The sequence below is a fragment of the Gymnogyps californianus genome, chromosome 3, assembly GCF_018139145.2.
Source record: "Gymnogyps californianus isolate 813 chromosome 3, ASM1813914v2, whole genome shotgun sequence".
Taxonomy (NCBI): Eukaryota; Metazoa; Chordata; class Aves; order Accipitriformes; family Cathartidae; genus Gymnogyps; species Gymnogyps californianus.
In genome coordinates, this window is record NC_059473.1 from 18,093,583 (window position 1) to 18,116,757 (window position 23,175).

At 44.6% G+C, this 23,175-nt stretch overlaps 1 protein-coding gene across 1 annotated transcript in view; it reads right to left on the bottom strand.

Moving 5' to 3' along the window:
* The window catches only part of ALK (ALK receptor tyrosine kinase), a 318,891-nt gene continuing 295,716 nt past the window's right edge, over positions 1-23,175 (bottom strand). The window contains exons 16-29 of the mRNA XM_050893080.1: positions 22,309-22,491; positions 20,712-20,810; positions 19,577-19,729; positions 18,256-18,354; positions 16,303-16,489; positions 13,917-14,007; positions 12,929-12,993; positions 11,918-12,047; positions 6,153-6,250; positions 4,963-5,055; positions 3,169-3,270; positions 2,719-2,853; positions 2,048-2,138; positions 1-705 (exon numbers count right to left, since the gene is read on the bottom strand). Coding sequence (XP_050749037.1) covers positions 1-705; positions 2,048-2,138; positions 2,719-2,853; positions 3,169-3,270; positions 4,963-5,055; positions 6,153-6,250; positions 11,918-12,047; positions 12,929-12,993; positions 13,917-14,007; positions 16,303-16,489; positions 18,256-18,354; positions 19,577-19,729; positions 20,712-20,810; positions 22,309-22,491 — 2,231 coding nt within the window. The remainder of the gene's footprint in view (positions 706-2,047; positions 2,139-2,718; positions 2,854-3,168; positions 3,271-4,962; positions 5,056-6,152; positions 6,251-11,917; positions 12,048-12,928; positions 12,994-13,916; positions 14,008-16,302; positions 16,490-18,255; positions 18,355-19,576; positions 19,730-20,711; positions 20,811-22,308; positions 22,492-23,175) is intronic.

The window sequence follows — 23,175 nt, forward strand, 5'->3', positions numbered from 1 at the left end:
TCACGGCCCCTGCTGGGTTATGTGCCTCTTGTTTCTAAGGACGGGGTCCTCGTAACTGCTAGCGCAAGGTGGCGTGGAGGCTTCCAAGGGTAAGCCCTGCTGTTGGTATCCATAGTTGACATTCCCACAGGGGAAGTGGCGGAGCCTAAAGAGAGGCACTTCTTTAACACTTGCTGTTAGGGAAGATGGCTCTAATAGCAGGGAGGAGCCTGGCAGCCTGCCAGTCACAATGTTGGGCCCCACAGTACAGTTTCCTTCCTGTCCCAAACTCTCCCTCTCGGGCATCTCCTTCTCCAGCAGAGAACTGCTTTTGCTGGCCTGCTTCTCTGCAAACCAGGAACCGTAGGTTGGATTCCAGAGGTTGGTGGGCTTGTTTCTGGAGCCTCGGCTTTTGTGCAGCTCAGAAGGGGGATTGGACTGGGCATAGGCCATGTTGATATGTCCCCCCGCTGAGGCTGACTGCACCTTCCCTGGCACCGGCGGTTCCAAGGCTCCCACTTTCCCTAGAGGTTTTCCAGCAGTGATGGCTGATGGCAGGGGCGGTGGAGATGGCAGAGTTTGCTTGTCATCCTTTCTGTCTTGGTGTGTGGAGACCAAGAGAGGAGGAATTCCTTCTGGATCATCAGGGCGCATTGCTGCCTTCTCCTCCTCCTCAGCTGATGGGCCATATTCTACTGGCAAAGCAGTGTTGATGACATCTGGATCCTGCCGGAGAGAACAATGAGAATTTCTCAAAGTCTGCTACCATCATGCATACTCGGACTTGATTAAAAACCTGGCACATCTGACAGCTGTCATGCTATGATCACAGAGCATTGTTCCCACTACCCACAGCCCGCATTCCACCTGTAAAGGATGCTGACAAAATGCAGTTAGCTGTGAGATGCAATGGGATACCCTTAAAATCGAACTCTTTAAAAAAAAGCAACCCTAAAACTCATCACAGAACAGCAGAGGCACAAAAACAATGAAAAACATTTTTTACGTCCAGCCAAATTTCCTGTGGGAATTTTGTTTTGGAATCTATATCATCTCGAAGTTCATAACATTCTCAGATAATATTGAGAAAGTTTCAGCCATGAAAGTATTGCCTCCACACAACAAGGGAGGAATGGGAATGCAGAGAGAAGGCAATACTGGCAGACCCCTTGAAGCCCGAATCCATAGGGACTGCGGTTCTAAGCTATTTAAGCAGTTTTGAAAATTAAACTGAGAGCAAATGTGGTGATCTGGGCAACCTTTAATTATTGCTAGATGCCATGGCAAGCTATAGATAGCAGAAAACAATGTCTCCCAATCCCAGGATCCAAACACACATGAAAAACAGACCAAGCCTCCTGAACAGTGAGGGAAAGCAAACTGAGTGAGGCAAATAACTGTGTGATTTGCACACAAGAAGCCTCCGCTGATGCAGGCAGCGAAACATTTTCCAAACTACTCCACTCCTCATAAGCGAAAAATCGTGGTAAAAAAGAAAGAAATCAGATTTCAGCCTGGAAAGCCAGCCACATCCTTTCCCCGGTGCCTGGCCTTAGAATCCCCACTCCCTTAGCATGGCTGTCTCCACCTGCCTTCTCCAGCGCAGTCCGATTCCGAAAATTGCCGACAGCTGCAGAAGCCACCCGCAATGGGTGCGCTGAGCCAGGACCATTTCTGCTCAGTGCTGACCATGTCTTAAGGGTAAACACTGAGATGGAGTGGCCGACATGAAGCATGTGAAGTGTGTATGGGCGCTGGTCTGTCTTAGCTCTTTTGCTTGTTGGAATCTGTGCCTTTATAAGCAGAAGCAGAGCTACAGGTCTGCTATTTGTAAAGCTCTGTAAGCTTGTGTAAGCCTGTGCCTTTCAGCAGTGAAAGACAAGAAGGATCAACTACCCGACGAGGTAAATATCCCAGCCACTGGTCCCCGGCTGACATCAGTCTCCCTGGACTGCTGACCGCAGTAATGCAGTGCTGCCTTCTCATCTCATGTTCTGGCTTGCCTAGACTGCCCCTCAAGAAGAACCCTCTCCCACCCATCTCATTCCAGACAAATGAACACTGATACCTGAGTGCAGTACTCAATCCTCTCCAGGATTATGGCAAAATTTGGCCGGTCTTCAGGCTGGTGCTGCCAACACTGGGTCATAATGCGATAACTGAAAGAGCAGATCGGGAGACGCTCATAAATGGCAGATCCTGTTCGTACATAACAGCTAGTCACTGCAGCTTAGAAACGATAAGCGTGCATCACCACTCTGACTTCTAATAAATAACAGTGCTCTGCCTTCCCCGGAGTCAGACAACTGATGTACTGGTAACCACTGAAATGTGGCCACCAGTGGGGTGAAATCCACAGCACATTAGAGAAATAACTCACCCACTTGAAATCCCTTGGGCAATTCACTAAAGGTAGGCAGGGCTACGGATAATGGAGCCCAGTTTTCCCTACCTGTGAACAGCCTTACGCACTTGCCGTTTCACAGCTAACCTAAGACACAGAAATATTGCACCATCTTTGACCAAACAAGCAGTGGCCAGTACTTCTCAAAGGGGCCCTGAATTATTCTCCAAAACAGACAGAAAAATTAAATATTAGAGAAGTCACTGGCAGTCAAGTCCAATAAGGCAGATCAGCCACCATAAGATCAATCTTAAAAGTCATTAACTTTTGACTACAGAACAGCATTTGAAACAGAAACTTCTTTGCATGAATATATCAAAGTTAAAATAGCATACACAGGGCCAGGGCAGTTTTTAGGTGGATCCATCCTTCCTCCATTGGTGACAAACTCCAGAACCTCCTGGTTACTTTTGCTAGGGTAGGGCATGTATCCCAAAGAGAATATCTCCCACAGCAATACGCCAAAGGACCTGAATACAGAAGCGAAGGAAAACAAAGTGAAGGATACAGGAATGACCATCGCCTGTAGCAGCAAAGCAGCACCTGCATCTGCCTCAACCTCCCTTCCCTGCCTGCTCACCTCCCCAGCAGCACCCATCTTTGCACAGGTTTGATCTTTCTGTTCCCTTGTCTCCTCCAAGACTACTAGCTCTGAAAGACCCAGCTTGTCTTTTTAGTAAAGAAGAAATGAACAAGAACATGTGTTTTTTACAAGATATTCACACTTTACAAAAAGGGTTATAACACAGACAGACAGACTGGACAGAGAAGGAAAGGAAGCGCACCATGTGTCTGTTTTTGATGTAAATATCCCTTCCATGAAAGCCTCAGGAGGCATCCATTTGACCGGCAACATTGCACACCCACCCTTCCGATAGTAGCTGGCTCTGCAAAGAACAAACAAAACAAAGAGTCAGCCAAGAATTTAGAAAATGCCATTAATTCGGGATTTTTATAATTGCAAACATTAAAATAATGAGCCAGAGGAGAGACTAATTTAGGCAAAACAGCATGGCAGAGAAAATGCTGAAGAGACCTGTTCCTTCTCACAAAAATAGTGGAAATGGGCAGGCCATGGAAGGACTGCTCTAATCTCCCTTGCTTTAGGCCTGATCTGATGAACCCAAGTTATCCTTACCTGTGTGCATACTCCTAGTGAATTACTCACACAGTAAACTGCTGCTGGCAGAGCCATCTTCCTGCACTTTTCAGCCACAGCAAGATCTCCACCTCACCTCACATGTGGTGACCTTGAGCATCCCCACCAAAAATAAACAAAGCCTGTCCCATGTGTACCCAGTCTAAAGCACTGCAAGTGAAATCCAAAACCCTTTATAAGAATGAGGAGCTTGATGAGGAGGCTGCTGGGCCATTAGAGCTGGGGCAGTAGTACAAAAACCACCTCCTGTGCTCCTGAGACAGGCATTACATCAGTCCTTTAGTGCTGTCGTCATTTAAAATAAAACCTGTGGCTGGCAGCTGCAGGAGGCTGCTCATGCAAGCTGTTCACAACTACGCAGCCTGAGCATCCAAAGGGTATTCCTGGACACAGAAACACGTGCAAACTTCAAAGGCACCTTTGAAAACTCAGCACCAAAGCATTCATCTTGGCAGTCGATTCTGCTGATTGTGTGAGTGTGACAGATGTTACTTTGTCCCAGCAGAGTCCCCTCCTCCTCTTTGTGAAGGGAGAGAGAGGAGGGAAAACAAAAAAGCAGCTCTGATATACACTTGGGTTTTTGAAGGTAGCACTCTGTTTGCATCACCTCAGGCTGCGATACTGTCAGATCTCAAGCTAAGCGGAGCCAGGCCTGGCTTAGTAATTGCACAGGAGAATCCCCAAGCAGGAAAAAAAGAAGGCAAGGCACTGGAATAAACAGTGCAAGTGACTGAGTACAAGGCATTCCTTCCTCCCAGTTAGAGGCAAATCGATTCCTCAGCACAGCAGGACATGGTGCTGCACTTCTGGACGTGCTATCTGGAAGATGAGATATCAAACTGCAGCCCTGACTGCTCATGGTCATTAAAGATTTCCTGGCACTTCTTGCAAGAGAAGAGTAGTTAACTCTGTGTCCTGGCTGAATTCCAGTTTGGGTGATTACATTTTCCTGACCTTCCTCTGCACCTTCCTCCTTTATCTGCAGTAAATTGAGGAGATTTATTGATGACACCAAACCAAAGGGGCAGGGGTAGTATCAAGGAGAGAGATTAAACTCAGAATGATTTGGGACCACAAAACAAAAGGGCACATCAATGCCATTCACTGTGGAGAAAGTAAAGACAAGAAACTGAGGACAGAGTACAAGAGGGAGGAAAAATGCCTTCCATGACCATCAGACTTCATTATCCAGAAGAAAGCTGTCAGCAGTGGGAAAAGTCTCCAGAGCACAGTTAAACTACAGGTGAAGGCAAACACCAAAAAAGCATTAGCTGGGATTCATCAGGGTGGGATCTCTCCACTCTCGCCTTGCTAGGGTTAACGTAGAGCAGCACACAAGCCTGCTCTCCTGCATAAACACTGCTCCTCCCTCATTTTAGTGAGCTTCCACTTGCAGATACCCTGGGCTTAGCTCTGCTACCTGTATATATCCCGGGCCATTCCAAAGTCTCCAATTTTAGCCACTCTCCCAGGCCCTCGACAGGTAAGGAGGCAGTTCCTGGCAGCAATATCCCTACAAGGAAAGGGAAGAAAAGCAACAGAAAGAGAAGAACCACTTAATCATTCGACAATTTTGCAAGCCAAAAAGAAAACAAAGAATAGTACCTACTTTCCTGAGCTGCAGAGAGCCCACAACAGCCAGGAAAGTCAGTGTTTATGGATAACTAGTGATGTCCCAAATTCCAATCACCCCAACAGCAGGAGCAGTTCTGTTCTTTATCATTTCCTCTTTAAACTTCACGTAACATCTTCCAGCTGAAAGGATGGGCCTCCTGTGAGCCTCCCTTCACCCCAGGAGCTATTTTTAAGTCTCTAAGGAGTTGCAAGCAGTGGGGCTGATTTCAGCAATGTAGTAGTCCCAACATCAAGCTGTCTGGGGAATGATCCACTGACCTGTTCCTAAGTGTGCTTGTTCAAATATTGTCAAACAGATGTCATACTGTCAGAGACAGGAAGAACAACAATGTGCAGGTGTTGCTCTGAAGACTGAAGGTATGGGCCTGAATCTGTGTATGCAGGTGAAGCTCCAGCTCCACCTCTGCTGGGCTGAAGTAAACCTTGAGATCTGAATAACATGGTCGCATACCTTGTGGGTAACTCTTTCAGAAGAGTGAACTACTCTCTAGTCATCTCTACTCAATGGGCAGAATTTTAGACACTTGCCAAACACCCTGTTCTGCAGGAGCAGGTAACAATAGTCATGAGGTGTTGCACTTCTGGCTGTACTTGTACAGCTGTTCTTAGAGAGAGAGAAGAGAAAAGGGTTCCAGAATGAGCAGAAAGGCACTAAGCAAAATTCATGAAGGGGAGAGCTTTGAAGACTTCTGTCACGAGATTGTTTCCATTTGCAGAGTAGCCAAACAGGCTGCACAAGTGCAGGCACTGAGACAGAGCTCAGAATCTTTGGTAAAACTATAGACCTCTGCAACCTGATTTATAGCAGCTTTTCTGTTAATTGCTTCTATTATTCTGATTTTATCTACCTTGTTTAAAGGTATCCAGCCACTAGAGTGCAGCAGGACATAAACATACCAAGCAGGGCATTACAAGTCCGTGCTGGCCTGTACGCAAGTCATGCATGCCCATGCTGACACAGATGTGTTTGCCTACCTGTGAATGAAGTGGTTCTCCTCCAGGTATTGACACCCACAAGCAATGTCACGAGCCACGTGGAGCAAGTCCAGCATGGAAAGGGAGGAGGGCTGATTCTACCAAAAGACAAGGGACAAATGTGGGTTAAAAGCAAGAACATGGCGTGATTCATCACAGGTACAGCGCTGGGAACTCTCCAACAAGTGATGTAGCTCAGATGTTAATACACAAAGGGATTACAAAAATGCGCAAGAGAGAGTCGATATCCATGAACTATGCAAAGGATGTGCAGGCACGATGTCATACAAATCCCAGGGACAGAATCAGAACAGCTGGATCTGACTTTCCAGCTCCATTGGGATGCCCCTGTAAGAATTTCCCCCATTTCTCATGGGAGATGCTTCTGAATTTTCAGCATGATTTTTGCGATCTGTAGCCTGAACTGGTCCTCACTCAGTTTCTTTGTATTACTGCTAGCTCCTCTCTAAAGTCACCTTGAACAATGAGAATGACATTTTGTATAATGGCATGAGTCACATTTGCTCTTTCCCTCCTCCACATCTGTGTAGGTTTTATCTTGCCCCTCAGAGCACTGACACAGGTTTGCATAGCCAACGGCTATGGAAGACTAAGGCTGCCAGCTCCTTGTTCCTGCCCCTCTGATGAAGTCTACAGCCCTTGCCAGCAGGAGCCAGATGCTTTAGTGAAAAGGGCAGGCTTAGCACCGGCTCGCGTTTGCCGGCCTCTGAAGCCAAACCATCAGCTTCTGCACTGAGATGTGAACCAGTGATCCCTGCAGCCAGTCCTGTGGGGGAGGAGGAAATCGCGGCTGCCAGCAGGGCGATGACAAACAACTGGGTGGCAGTGACTGCTTATTCCACAGCAGCCATTTGCTAGCTAAGTGTTTATCTGTGGCCTTAGTTATTGGACCAAACAAGCCTATCCCACCATCTAGCTCTCTCTTACGACACCTACCATTCTGCCCAGTGCCCAAAAGGCACACCTGCCGGTGGGTCTCTCCCAGTGATGCACAAACCAGCATGGGTTCTCCAGTGACAAGGACTGCTGGCTCTGCCAGCTCGTCTGTTGTGATGAAACAGACTGATGTGATGCTGTGCTGGCCATCCCACCTGATCTAAACCACTGCTAACTGGGATTGGAAATAAGTCCAGGCTCTACAGCAGGCAGCAGCCAGTAGTTAAACAGTGGGCATTGGCTGGTAAAACCTAAAAAAGTCTTAACGTCTTCCGAAGAGATTAGGAAAAACCTGGCCTCAATACTTGAATAATGAAATAATTGAAAAATGCTGCACCTCTGTGAGAACAAAGCCTGTTTTTTTCAGTGCGGTGCCATAAAACAAAATCATTTGTGACTATGTATCACCTATATTTTATTATTTAAACAGTATAGTTCGTTGCATATATATACTTAACTGATTCTTTAAAACACCGGACTGCGTCTCCCCCTAAACCTTTCTTTTTGTAGAGTAATCATTTCCTGAAAACATAAAGCCTCTCCCCCCGCCCCCCTTTTGTGGGGAGCGGGGAATAATCTTTTTTACCTCTGTGAGTTAAAGTGACTCACCAGCTACACAAGATGGCTACAGTAAGAAAGGATGCAGATGCCTTCTTTTTCCCTTTCAGGGCATAAACCAAAGGGAAATGAATATCTCGATCTACCCATTCCTCCCTCTTCTGAGCAAGGGTCAGAAACCTGAAGTGAAAACTGAGTAAAAAGCCCAATTCTTTACTGTGCAATCGATTCCAGACCTGAGCTATACTGCAAGGCAGTCAGTAGGCTGAAGCCACAAGCTGATTTCAACAGCATAGCTTTTTTCTCTTTTTCCCTTTTTGTCCCTTCCTTCCCCTCCTTGGATGAATTCCTTCCACCTTTTATTTGGCTAAATACAGTCTTAAAACAGATGTGACTGCCCAGCCAAGGACAATTTAACCATGTAATTTGTTTGAAAAATGGAGGTTTGGGATTCATTTTGCAAGGGGAGCAGCCTTGAGACACCAAAGGATTCACTTTACAGCTTTTGCTCCCCAGATGAATGGACAATGCCAGCTGCAACGCACCGCTGCTCAGAGCAGTGGGCATGCTGGAAGCACTAGTGTGACACCTCCCCGGGTGAGGCTGAATCTTGCTAAAGGTGAAAGAAATTCTGTGTATTTTCCAGTGTAATCACTGCTCTGTGCAACAGGCTGCACAACACAAAGGAGGGGAATCATTTATCCGAATACGATTTATCTTCCAGAGCTGTTCTTTGATTGCTGTGCTGTGTGTGAGAAAGATCAGCACTGAACTTCCCAGAATGGACAATTCTGCAATGCTCATAATGAGCGAAGGCTCCGATTTCAGGCGTCTCTGAATCTACCAGACTGCCTCTCTCCAGACGAGGGGGAAGGGGTAATCCTGTAATAGATGTGAAACTTTATGTTAGAAATGGAACAGAGAAACCCTTCAAGGCTGTAAACCCTGGGCCCATGGAGAAGTATGAATCTGAAGCTTATGGAGTAGACCTGGCTGGCATAAACCGACAATATTCCACAAAAGTCACTAGTATTGTATCAGTGATGTTGGATGAATATTTGGCTTACACATATGATCACTCTTGCTTAGAGTCCAGAAAAATCATTACGTGTTGGCTGAACATTGCTTTCATTATTTACGTGAAGAACACAGACGGACAACATGCAATAACCTGTGCTGGCAGCATCTTGATCTCCCATTAAGTTGGATCCCATGTCCTGATACCTCCTGTGGTAGCTCTAGCTTCCCATTTCATGTCCCCCATGCAATGTCTTAAGTTCCCCTTTCCCTTGCTTCACCTTCTCCTCCACCATTCCCTCTGCTCCCTTCCACAATATTCAGTGGCTGAGTGCACAGCAGCATGCTGCGTCTGTCTTGCTCCAAGTCACACAGGTTCTTGCTGTCCAGGGGCAAGCCAAACAAGACAACTGTTTTGCTCAGTGGTTGTTCTAGCACGGTGCTTTCTTTTTCCTGAGGCCTTGGAATTAATGCCAAGTTAATGCCTTTCACACCTCTATTAAATTTGACCGAAACTGGCAAATGAATTCGAAGTTACTGGCAGGGGAGTGGGGAGAGCAACTGGGGGATGAAGGTAGAGAATGAACATGTAAATCTCTCTTTTGCAATCAGGCTGAAAGCAGAAGTAGGTGGGAAAGACAAGGTAGTAAGGAAATCAGCTGGAAAATACAAAACTGGAAAAAAACAAGGGGAAAAGACAACAGTAATTCATATAGTGCTTACTGCACAGTAAGCAGTGCACCTCTGTTACTGAGTCAGTCAGCTAGGTCTTGTGCGTTCATTTAATTCCTGTTGGAAGCAAAGCTCATCAAAGCCTGTTTACTCTGCACTGTTCCTTGTATTTCCTTTCCTTGAATGGGCCTGGAAAGCTAGACGTCCAGTCTGCTATGCCTACCTTCTGCCTGTCTTCCTTGAATGAGCAATAGGAGGAACAAAGCAGCTCAGGGTTCATTAAGAGCAGTGCAAAGATACATCCAGCAGTACTGAGCCATGGGCCTTATGTACAGAGACTCTGTCACACCGCAAGTATATGCAGAGGGTAAATCCACTTCCACAGTTGCATCCCATACTTCAAAGAGCACAATGCCTTGCACACATCTCGTCTCTCATCAGTCACCTAGTTTCTGAGCCAGCAGTCAAACATGTGCACCAGAGGCTGATTTCTCAGCACTCACAGGTGCCATTAGCCCCTCAGAAGCTGCCCCGGCAGCCAGACAGTGAATTACGCTGTCATTCTTGCCAGGCAGCCACCACATGGGATGGTAGCAGAAGCAAGGCAAGGCAAGGGGAAGGAAGGTGTTAGAAATGGAGCAGAAACATGTAGATCTGCGTCTGCATGCAGTCAGGCTGTCTGCATTAAATGTTAAAGAGGGACTGGAAACTGTTTTTCTGAATCAGTTCCAGCTTGCAACTGTCCATCTGCATTTGAACCCCAGCTTTCCCAAAGTGTGACAGGCATGGGACAGAGCAGGAAACAGCAGCATTAGTCCCAGGTCTGCTTCAGTCCTGGGAGCAAGTTAAATGCGGGAATAGGGGAGGATCTTCAAGGTGCTGTGTGTAGTAGTAGTTATGGTCAGTCTCAGATAACCTCAAACAGGTCAAGAAAGACAAGGAAAGAAGAGGAAAGGAAGGAGAGACTGTAAAGGCAGAAAAAGAAATACCAAGGAAGTAATGTATGCTGTGCCTGGTGTGAATCATCCACCTCTTCTGACACAGGTTGCTTTCACAGGGGTTGCACAAAGCTACTGCTAACAGAAATGGAAGCCCTGGCATGCAAGGAGGAACCCATGACTGGCGTAGGGGCAAACAGAAAGAAACCCCTCAGATCAGAAGGCTGCCATGACTGCATCCTATAAAGATTAAGGGCTTTTCATCCACAAAAGCAACTGGTTCATTTTACTGCAATTACATAAAAATTCCTGCTGTTCAGGACTAATCTTCTTGATGCTTCCTCACATGATCCTGATCATTACTGAGCTGGCTTCTCTCTCCAATTTAATGAGCCAAAAAGATGCTTCCGTTGCAAAGTGATGGATGCCCTTGCCCTACACTATCCTGTTTCACCTGCCACTTCACACATCTAGCACAGCCTGTCCTGGCAGTTCTGAACAAAGCACCTACCAGGCAGCATACCTGGCCCATGCCATTTTGCTCTGCACCAGGCGAGAGTGGAGCCCACATTGCAAAACATAAATTTCCCCATTCACCTACCACCAAGTTCAGCCCATTTGTATGAGCTGACGAGCATCTCTAGGTGCTACAGAAAACCAACCTCTATTTATAAAGACTGCTTGCTCAGATTTCAAACATCTTGACTTTCTGGGTCTTTAGTCTTCTTATCCAGGCAGTAGCCATTTTATTGCAACCTATCCAAGACTGCGGTGCTCCTGAGCAACACAGACCATTTTATATGTCTGAAAACCAGACTGCAAGGAAAAAATACAAAGTCAATCTCTTTCCAGATGCCACAAGGAAGAATCTTATTTCTATGTTAGAGCCAATTTGTGTCTCTCTTGTACTGACAAAATCCAGCATTTGGCCCCGTGTCAAAGAAATGTAGAGACAAAGTATGAAGCTGGGCCCTGGTGCTTAACTTCAACAACATCTGGGTGCCTTTCTGATCCAGAAACTCAGAGCAAACTTTATTCTTCTGAAATACTGACTCCTCTCTAGAAGTCATAATTTGTTTCTCACACATTTCTAACTAACTGTCATTTCCTATTGATGCTGATTTCAGTGGGAAAATCTTTAAAAATCTGGACTAAAGATATTTGCTATTAAGTCAACAGCTCCAGGCCAGATTCTCTCCTTGCCTATGTCAAAGTTGCACTGACAGATATCCACAGAAATGCACCTGATCAGCAGTTTAAATAATGGATTTATCATTACTAGCTCAATGCTTCCCCCCAAACCCGCCCCCAGCTGCTGTGAGGAAGGTAAGAGTAGAGTTTAACTTATTTTTTTTAAAAAAACTTTGATTTTGTTCTTTCTTTAGATAGTATCTGCAATGATATCTAGTGAAGTCCAGGGATGAGGCACCTCTGCATAACGTCAGCAGCATCTATTCCCTATACATCTGCGTCCTGCCCCCACAGTGGTCTTCTAGCAACAGAAATTTTCTGACCCTCTAAAATGCTGGGAAATAGTAGTTGCATGGATCAGCTCTTTTATAGTTACGTGTTTGCCTTGTGGCAACAGCTTACTAAATAAAATTCAATTTTCTCTTTTCTTACCGGTCTAGGCCGCGTCTCTCTCAGGAACGATTTCAGGTCACCTCCAGCCATGAGCTCTAACAGGATGAAACGGGGCAGTGCCTGCAAGCTCACCCCGATACAGCGCACAATATTCTGGTGGTTGAACTTGCTGTGGAGACAGGAAGACTCAATTATGGAGCAACTTTGATCCAAAAAGCACAATTACAGAAAAGAATCAAAATGTTTTGCTGCGGGGAATGTTTTATTTTCAGAAAGTAACAAATCTCAAAGGTAGGGTAACTGGATAAAGCTCTGTGTCTGTCTGCATAGTGCAGAAACAGAAGTGGGGAAGGAGTGGCTTTTGGCTGCTTTTCCTCTTCCTATATTCTGCATCCTTTTTGGGCTACAGCAAGACTTGTGGGCCATAGGAAGCAGAAAATGTCTGGTAACAGAGAAAAGTCTGCTCCTAATTTCCCTATGCAAGGGGCAGAAGCTGGGCTAGCGCAGAGTTGTTCCAAATAACATACTGACACCGGGATCTGCTTATGGAGGGGATATTCCTCAAGGTCTAGTCTTTAATAGTTCCTTATTTCTCCAGACCTCAATGTGATGGGGAACTATTTCCATGGATTCTAGGACTCACTGACATGTGACATGACAGCAGCATTAAGTCAATGCCACCTGTTAGTTTTGACTAGTCAAACCCAAACGCCTAAGGTTTGTTTTTACCTCATGTTCTGATCTCTAAGAGAAATCAAAGGATCCTATTATCAATTCTGAAAACTGGGCCTAAAGATTTTCACTTTGGATAATGAAAACCAGTGTGGACCCTCTTGAAAATTTAGCTCTCAATCATCTGGTGCCTCTTCATTTGTAAGAGGAATAGAAAAGGATGGTAATGCCTACCCTCTTTGCAAAATACTGACAGCCATGCGCTGAAACTACTGTATAGATGTGTTGCATGGACATCACCTCTCAAAGCACCTTTTTTCTTTACAGTGCTGGGCTTTGCAAGCCTACGCAAGCACTGTTCATCTTATTCATACACACCTAATAATGAGAGCTTCCATGAGGAAGTCCAGCTCATCTTGCTCTGAACACACTTCTGGCAATGTCTGGAAAAGAAAGAACAGGTTGACAAGGAGAAGATATTTAAACTTACAGATGTAGAACACCTGGCACAATCAAAAACACTAACATTGTCTGCAGCTATCCTTGTTTCTCTAAAAGAAACCTCACTCTATGAAAATAGCTAGACCATTACTAAACTAGACTGTGAAGCCTGTTGAAAGGTAAAGATCAGAACACAGGGCCCATCAACACCACTGTCATCCTCCTCCCAGCAAAGGAAATAGCCCAGAGTGCACAGGGAACAGTGCTCAATATATGGGACTGCTGTATAGAGGACGAGGAATGAGACCACAGTTCCTGTCAGCTCTCTGACACTCCTAACTCCCAGCAAGACTATGAACTATAGCCAGCAGTAGGACTGTGCTGCTATGTAACCTCTAGGAGAAAACAAGGTAGCTAGGCTGCTGAAGGCCTGGAGAACCCTGCCAGGGTCTCTTAGCTTCATGTCCAGTGCATATCCATCCTGTAATGGAGTGGCAAGACCCCTGGAAAGCCAGCCACCTCCTACGTGCAGGCTCTTTGATATATGTGCCAGCTGCTCTTGGCCCTGTGAAGACTTTTGGCCTCTGACTAAAAGGCTTTGGACAGATTACCACACCAGGTGTAGCATGTGAAGGATGGACAGAGGATGGATTTATTTCTCATACCCGCAGTCTACTGCAGCTGTATGGGAAATCTTTGCTTATTTACTACTTACAGACCTCTTTTAGTAATCTCACAAGGCCATATGCTACAAGCTGTACCATCACTATGATGGATTAAAGTGTTGCAGCAGAGCAGCAACCTTTCTAGCCACATCCTTCTGTACTACAGTAATGCTTAATTCATCTTCATTTTTATAATGCATTGGGACTCTTGGGTGAAAGGTGCATGAAACCATCATGATAACTCATACACTGTCACTTACTTTCACAGCCACCTGCAAGGGAGTGGGGTCGCTGGGGATCCCTGCCACCTGACCTTCATATACCTCACCAAAGGCTCCGTGGCCCAAACCCCTGGACAGACCAGAGAAGACAAGAAGGTTTTACTACAGAGAACACACATTATAACACTGTGGTCACAGCTCACAGAATGGGCTCACAATTTTCATGGTAGTGAAACAGGGAGAGCTGGATATTGACACTGACGATACCACTCCTCACACTATGCAGGGGACCACACCTTGATGTGATCTTTCCTGGACCTACAATGTATTTAATTGGTAGGGAAAGCAATACTCAAAAGTGAACAGTCCCCAGTGAAATCAAGCTGCTGGCACTGCAGTGTGTAATGGATAGCACTCTTCTATGGCTTTGGCGTCAGTGCTCTAGTGGTGGGCGCTCCAAAACAGGTCAATAAAGACAGGTCTTAAGTCTTTGTGTTCCCACACCCTAAAGGCATTAACAGTTCCTGTGATGTTTATGCATCACCATTAAAGAAAACATTGAACAAGAAACTAGGAAGCACAATGGTTCTCAAAGGACCTGAATTCTAAACCAAGTATCTTTTCCTGATTTATTTTGTGATTCTGGGTAAGTACCTTAGCCAGTAAATGGTGATGACAGTGCTTTGTAAAGCACTCGGCTTTAGGAATTCGTGCTGAGAATTGTTTCTGGCACTGATCATATTCTGAAATTTACAGTTTTATTTTGAATAAGGGTACAAGAAAAAGAGAAAGGAATTAAAGTAATCACACAACAGATCCTGTCCTATGTCCTTGTGATACAGATTTTGCATATCTGTCTATTCAGTCTTCGCTCGCTTAACATTAAGTCAACTGGTACAACAATAGCTATACCAGATAGGTGGCATGTCATAACGACATAGCGAACTCTGGCAGAGAATGAGGCTGCATCCCAGATCCTGAGTCCCTCTTAAACTTGCATGGGCTGCATCCCAGATCCTGAGTTCCTGTTAACCTTGCATGGGCTGCATATTGGGCAGTAGTAGTTTGAGCCTCTAAGAGACATTCCTGCAACTTGGTCCAGGTAAAAGCCTCTCAATAAGGCTCTCTTCTACAACACGCACTTTCCTGGTAGAGCCAGGTCTGGCCTGAGAGTCGCACTGATTCTGTTGTCTGGTCTATCGGTGGACTGTTTTTGCATAGGCTGTTGCCATCCTGTCCATTCAAACATGTGCTGCTAAGGGCAATCCGCTCTGTTGTTGCATAAGCTCGGTCTGTAGTTTTGTAAGGATAAAGACCAGTCTAGGCAGTGAAACCACAGTGAGGACTTGCATTGCCTGTGACTCAACCACTTCTTCTAATAACATTTTATAGGTATCAGCTTGAGACACTATTCTTGGCTATGCCTGACCAACTTATTACAAACTGAGGGTATAAAATATATCTCTACAGCTCGTAACTCACCCTCCTCCCAAAAAGCCCACCTTCCCTGCCCTTATCAATTCCCAGCTGTATCCTCTTGCTCTCTGCAGCTTGCCACACTTCAAAAATCCTTTCAGAGCCCAAATGACAAAGGCAGCAGCAGCACAGGGTACACTGGAAACTTCCAGATGCAGTCCAGCAAGATGTGCAGGTAAGGGGGAATGAGATAAGAGACAGCAAAACATTGCAGACCGCATAGACTGCTCTGAGCATCATCTGTTTTAGCACCATAAGCTCCCTAGTCTTCCAAGCTCTCCTGCTTCCACTTCTTGGCTTTTTGTGTAAAACTACATGGTACCAGGGTAATGTCACATTCACAAGTGGTATGCACTGTATCCTGCAGTAGAGCAAGGTGGGAAAGAACTCTGAATTTTCAAGTTTTTCTTAGACTATTTTGAACTTTCCAGAAGTTCTGATCTAGACATGACTATCCTGCTGACTTTATATTCCTGTCTTTTTAATACTGTCTGGCAGTCTCAAACCCATTGCTTTTCCTGCTATTGTGCTTAAGGATGTCATTGTCTTTACCAAAGATCCCATCGAAGACTTTAAAAGAGCCTCCTACAAGCGTCAGCCTTCCTAGCATTTCATCAGTTAATACTGGAAATGGGCCATTCATTGCACAGTCTGCAAAAGACGTGAAAGATGTGTCTGAATTACTGGTGATGACTCTTCAGTTCCTCTCATAATCCCGGAAGATTAACACTGCACCTGTAAAAGGTCAAGGAGACTGCCAAAGTCTAGTCCCCTCCACACAAGCCTAAGTACTGCAGCTTTACATCTTTCTTATGAAAAGGGGCATGAGTCTAAAAGTGCATAAGAATTTGTACGTGCCTGCACAAAGAGTTGAGTTCATATCTGTGTAAGAGTGCCAGCGTACATGAGTGTACAGTGTTAAGCATGGGGAAGGCAAAGATGAATTTACCGGATGAGGGAGATGTTTTTTCGAGGCACCTCTTTGAGGTCACTAATGGATGTAGTCTTTCCTGCAAAGCAGTAGTTGGGATTGTAGTCTGTCATGATAGTGGAGGTACGCAGTTTGCTCAGCTTATATTCTGGGCTCTGTAACTCCATCTGCATGGCTTGTAGCTCCTGGTGCTTCCGACGATATACTAAATATGGAGAACATAGTAAACCAGAGACACAGATTGCCTTTGGAACAGGACAGCAGCCGTGCAGCACGTCTCACTGGAATTTGCCGTGTGGCCAAATTTCAGTGAATCAAACCAGACAGTAACACTGTCATATTTCTGTGCGTCAAATAATTACAGATAGAAAATGGAATCTGAAGTTATCCAGGAACCTTTGATTTACACATCTTATGAAGAAACAGGCTTGTTCACGAACTGTTTCAAAGAAATAAAATGAATTTCACTTGCAGAGATCTCTGATTTCACAGTTCTGAGGTTTTTGTTTTGTTCTATTTAGTTTAACTGGACCTTCCAAGTATAAGTCCAGTTCCAAACTTGAGGGAGTTGGAGTATAACCAACTTTCCTAAATCATGTAGAAGTGACTAAAATCTGAAATGAATTATTGCATCATATTGTTCAAAATGGATAGACTAAACTGTTACCTCAGAATAACACATTGTACATAAAACTAGCTCATTTTTTTGCAAAACTTCCTCTGTTTCTAAACAACATTGTTGGACTAAATTTGAAATCAGTTTATGGTAGTGTTATAGTCCTTGAATCACTTCACTGACACTTGTGAAACGTCATTAGAAATCACACCTTGAAAGAAGACATCCTGTGGATATTCCTTGAAATAGTAATTGATATTGCAATATTTTTTTCAAAGCAAGATGCCAATCGTGAGCAGGTTAAATCACTATTACCCTTACTATTGATTTCTGTGGGAGCTGGATTGAGCCCAAAGACTGTGACGATAATAGCTATTGCATCTCCTCCAGCAGATGTTGCTCAGGGGAAGAATTTAAGGGGTAAACATGCACTCACAAAGGCAGATGGATGTAATGACCTATCCACAAACCCTTCCTGTCCTCCATTTTCCTCCTCATTGCTTTTGCTTTGATTTTTTAAATCACTGCTCTTTCCTGAGATGGCAACGATAGGCTAGTTGGATGGAAAGAGGATTACTCTTCCACTCCCTGAGAAATAATTAGTAATTTTAGAGGGGTACTGTCAGGCCAGAAATCATACATGTAGGACCATGTGTGTGCAACTGATAACTCCTGAAATTCTTAAAACTGAAACAGCTGCGCAAATCTAATTTAATAGTTGCCATTTGCTGCTCTGGGTACATCCCTCTCATACCCCAGACTATATACAGTGTGGACAAAGAAAGGTGGCAGAGCTGTGGTTTGAATCCCTGGCTGCTTTTCATTGATTCAAATCTATTCTGCTTGCAAGCGAATGCAGGTGAGCAGTTGTTTAAAATAAGAAAATGAAAGGGTGAAAAATACCTTTTAGAATTTCAAATAAAGATGCCAAGAATGCCCACATCCTACTAAGCAGCAGTTTGTAAAAGGAGAACCTATGTGAGAATTTCAAGCTTAAAGGTCATACATTAAGAAGCTAAATCTGTATATAGGCACACAAATAAAGAAGATTGCTTTTAGGCATTAAGCATCAACAGCTTTTGCGAAACCAGTGGCAGCTGTGTTCTGGCAGCTTTACACTACAACACAAGCAATAACATCTCTTTCGAGATGCAGTCAGTAACTGAAACCTCCTCAAATTGGTCATTGTGATTAGAAACAACTACTGAAATCTGAAGTTAAGGTGTGTGTGTGGGAAGGTGTCACTAAATACAGCAGTAGCTAAAAACCTGAATCCTTTTGCCTCCCAGGGCCCAATTATCCCTGGCTCAGATCCAGCCCTCATATGAAAATATCTTTTGCAGAGAAACACTCACCTATCATGATTCCTGAAAAAGCCAAAATTAAAGCAGCCACCAATGCTGAAGTCACTACAGACAAGACCAAGGAGAGAGGGAGATGAACCACTGGCTCAGCTGTAACAGAGACAGGAGAAGAAGGAATTACATGTTTGAAACGATCTTCCAGCAGCCACTTTTTTGCAGATAGATTTTTCTGCTCTTCCTTCCATTTACTCATCTGCTGCTCCTATAGTGTAGGAGCAACCTCTGGCATGATCAGTTCTCAGGATCTATGACCTCTAATACCTCATTGTTTCACTTTCCTCAATTAATATCAACCCATTAAAACAGATGGTTTGCTATCAACGAATTAACATGTACACTCCCTGGGTATGAAAACAAGACCATAAAAACCAGGGGCAGGAGGCTGGGGAGGTGGAAAGAACATTACATTGCCAGGGTTAAAGTGCTGCTATCAATGCCAAATCACAGCAAAAGCAGAAGGAGGCCTGCAATATATCATCTCCTAAATGCATCTAATCCAGGCAGAAAAAACTGATAATAGTAAGTGTACTACGAAGTATTCCATAGCTGCATCCTCACCTGGGACCAAAAGGCATTCAATGACCATCTATTAAGGTTTACTTCACCCTGGCAAAATGACCATGCTTTTTACCCATTTTACAGATAGGAATGGTAAAAATACAGAACAACTTTCCCATGCCAGTGACAAAGCTGAGAGCAGGATCCCAAAACCCTGGAGTCACTTGCTCTAACTGCTGGGCAAGAATAAGAAGGAAACCTAGTAATGGAGCTCTGAGCATTTCGTTTTTCAAGTAAGGCAAGTACAGGCACTGTCTTTGGTTTTCCTCAGAGAGATCTCACACAGAATTTCTTAGATGCTGCACCTGCACCTTATATGTTCAAATCCACAGGAATTATATTCTCCTTCACCTTGTACATTTTTTTGGTTCTTAAGAGGACTGACCTGGAATTTAAGTTTAGCTGGAAAATTCATTCAGTGAGCAAACTTTCATGATTTCAGAGCAGAATGTGAGCATCAGCGCAACCAAGTGCAAAATTTGACTCTCCTCAGTGCTACCCAGTATGCCAAACATATACTGTAAAGCAAACCAGCAATGCTGCTCTGTGCACCATTCCTCAGCACTGATGTGTCTATATCCTAGCAAAATAAGTTTGCAGCATATACCAGCAGGAAAGAAGGTAACATTCAACAGAAGCCAGTTTTAAGAAAGACTAGATAACACTTTCAGGATGTCTTACAGCCCAAACTACACATTTTTGCCATGCATTTTCTGTTTCACACGCTAGCAGCCTACCCCATACACCTACTTACCTATGCAAGACACACCATCCTCAGCCAACTCTGTGCCTGGCTCACAAAAGCAAATGACTTTTTGAGTCTCAAGATCAACACGGCACTCGTCCATCTCACAGTGACTGCAGTTAAGATGCAGTCTAATATCCACCTCTCCATGCCCCTCTGTCACTATGGAGTGGATGAAAGAAGCTGAGTTAATTACTGTAAAGATCATTCATATCATTCCCTTGGGCACTGACAGAAACAGGGGACACGGTGGTCACGGTTGCCAGACGTGGCAGGGTGGACCCCATCTAAGAAATGGATTTCTCCCCACCTTCCATACCTCCTGTCCTTTTCTCATGTAGAAAATGACATCCAGCTAAATTAGGCCCACTGCAGTTGAGGTGCACTGGCTCTCTCTGAGCAGATAGTCCTATCAGGTCAGCAAGGAGGCTCCTGCCAAGGCTAAGGGAAACTTGCCCTTTCAGCGGTCTGTGGGACTCACCCTTTCCTTTCCTGGCCTTTACTCCCTCTGAGATCAAGCACTGCAATGTTTTCAAAACTTTCTGGCTGAATCTATCAGGCCAGAGTGCATCTGTGTTTGAAAATACTTCTGGCTGTTCTAAAGCAAACATTTTTTTTGAGCAAATAGATATTTTTGTATTTTCTGAACACATCGCAAACATATTTAAGATACTGACTTCTGGGCAAACACAGGCTGGAGCGGCAGTATTTATCACTCCCACGCACTGCTGGGCAGCACTGCACTGTTTTCTCTGGAAACTCCCTGGTCCAACCTGGATATTTTCCTGAGGGATGCGCTAAAGGAACATGTTTGTTAGTGAATAGTCAGGTGCTTTGTCTGTTTCTTTCCTAAATTATCTGAACTATGAGGTTCTGTTACCACTTTCCTTGGCCAAAATTATTCTATAGGCTGGTAGACTATATCGTTGGGATGTGTTTTCTAATAGCCTTGATGTTCTCTCCATCTGCTTTCTTCCTGCTACTTCTGTTTATTCTCCATTGGACTTCGTTACGCTATCTTTCTGCCTCCTTATGTTCAGGATGACACTAAGCTGTACCCAAAGGGTTGTAAAGTGTCCTACAGATGCAAACTATTCTTAACATGAAATAAACCCACTAGAAGACTTCTGACCAATACAAATACCTTTAAGTGCCGGAGTGTATAAAGTACCAATTGGATTAATAAAGGACACACCATCCTCCCCATCCATCTCTGGGTCATTGTCCACTGCAGCATTGCCACCTACGTCAAACCAGAAGTAACCTTAACAGACTGAGGCTCATTGGCACTAAAATACAGATAAGCATTGCAACATGCATGACTTCAGCATATTTAGGGTGGCATCCAAATGAGAAAAGAGAATAAATCAAAGTATTTAATGTATAGGGAACACTTAGTGATTTGTGGCATGAACCACTGGTCTTTTATCTCTAGAACTTCAATTTAATAGCAGCAGCTTGTGACAATCAATTTCTTAGCTCTGTTTTAGACAGACTGTTGCAAACTAAGGCACAAACTTCATCTTTAACCATTTGGATGCTGTGAAACATATAAGCCCTTCTTAAAACTAATGTAGCCAAGAGACTGGAAAAAACCAGTACTCAAGGGCTAAGTTCAGTACCCTTGCTGATCAAGGTATATACTGTGTCAGCAGAGGGAATGAATAATCTGATATCCTTCCTCTCCTTTGCACCTTGAAAGCAGGGTGGTCCACCTGGGACAGGAGTGGGGACTGAAAGAATTTATGAGTTGCTCATTTGTGCTTGGGCATATAGAACATATCAGGAGCAAAGTATGGGCAATACATACAACATATTAGAAGCACAGTACGGGCCATATATTTTGTACTACAAGCATGCAAAGATTACCCCACCCCACCCAAAAATGGCTTTTCTTCTTTAACCATCTTCAGTGAAATTAAAATTATGTCATGTGAGCCATTCTGCTGGAAAAAGAAGCATTACACAGTAACATTGGTACAAAACATGCACTTAATCATTTAAGCTCATTAATTCCTCTCAGGATTTCTAGTCTATCATACACTTGATTTAAGTGGTGGAGAACCAGGGGTTAAAAAGTCCACCACAGTGCAGATGGCTGAAGAAACTATGTGGCCCAGGAGATTATGGGTTAGTAGAGATCTTGAATCTGGCCCACACTGGTTATAATCAACATAATGCCATCTGACAGCTGTCCTGAGACCCGCAGCACATGAAATTAGCTCCTTGTTGACTGAAGTCAACACCACCGTCATTATTAAGAGGGGTCCTGGCTGGCAGCCTGAGCCTCTGCCCCCAGAGACCACCTGCGCAGGACCAAGGCCCACCCACAGCAGGGCAGGGTAGAAGAAGCTGCGTCTTTCCCCTGGCATAAAGCCTGGCTGCCAGTCTCCAGGACCAAAGTCCTCAAAACACAGGTGCTGGCAACGGGAGCACATAACCTGTGGCTCCTCCTTCTTCAGCACTATAACCCCAAATTGGAAGGCTCAAGAATCACAGCAGGATCTTGATGGCACATTTTGCAGAGTGCAAAGCCAGGATTACAGCTGAAGGACTGACATCTGGCTATTTGCTCAAAGACTAAATGCCATATGTTCATCTAGTGCTAAAAAGGCAACACACAGACATACTAGTACATAACAGTCAAATACGCTAGCTACAGGAGAATTATCTATCAGTGTTTTGCTGATCATTAGCACTAAAGGAGGGGAAGGGACACCTTGAACACGAAGCCACTTTACCTATATATCCTCCGCCTCCTCCACCTGAGGAGCACCCCCCTCCACCCCCTCCGAAACCCCCTCTTGTCTCCCACCCCCACTTCTTCGTGGCCTGGGGGCAGGATCTTCCTCCAGTAGCACCTTCCAGCAAGGATTTTCCTGACCACAGGAAGGAAGTGTTATCATTCCAGCCACCTCCACCACCTGCAGTTAAGAGAAGAGAAAAGGCACAGGTAGGGGTTATTTTTGCGTAAAAAACACTGCAGGGATCCACAGAACAAGCACTCCTTCAAAGCACCTCAGCTGTAAGTAAGAATCTCATGCCTTGGTTAGAAGAGGGGATGTGCTTGCTACACAGTGCTACAGTGACCCTTCTGTAAGGCTTTTGCCCACGTTAATCATCTGCACCTCTCTTCACCTACCATACAAGGACAAGTATTTTCTACGGAAAATGTAAAAAGATATCCCTGCCTACTCCCCAACCACTTGTTTCTGGCTTACAGAGCCTTCCCCTTCTCTTTGCAAAAAATACTTTTGAAAAAACCCTATGTCGGTTCTGAAGTGGAACAAAAGGAATTTAGTGAAAGGGATGTGAAAACATGTCCCACTCTAAATACAACATATTCACCAGTGACTCACTTTCAGCTCTGCTGGTTGTTCAGTCCAAGGTCTCTTCACAGAGACTTCTAGCCAGGGTGCAATTATGCTCTGTCTGCATGAGCCAGGGAAACTGTGAGTATGTCTACACAGCACAAAACAGTGCAGGGAGCAGGATGGCCACATCGGCACTGCGAACTCCCACATCAAAAATCAAACATCTTTGCTTATGAGAGGTACTACATTATTTTGGGAGAATGTTGCCATTGCTATGGCTAGACCATCTCCAAT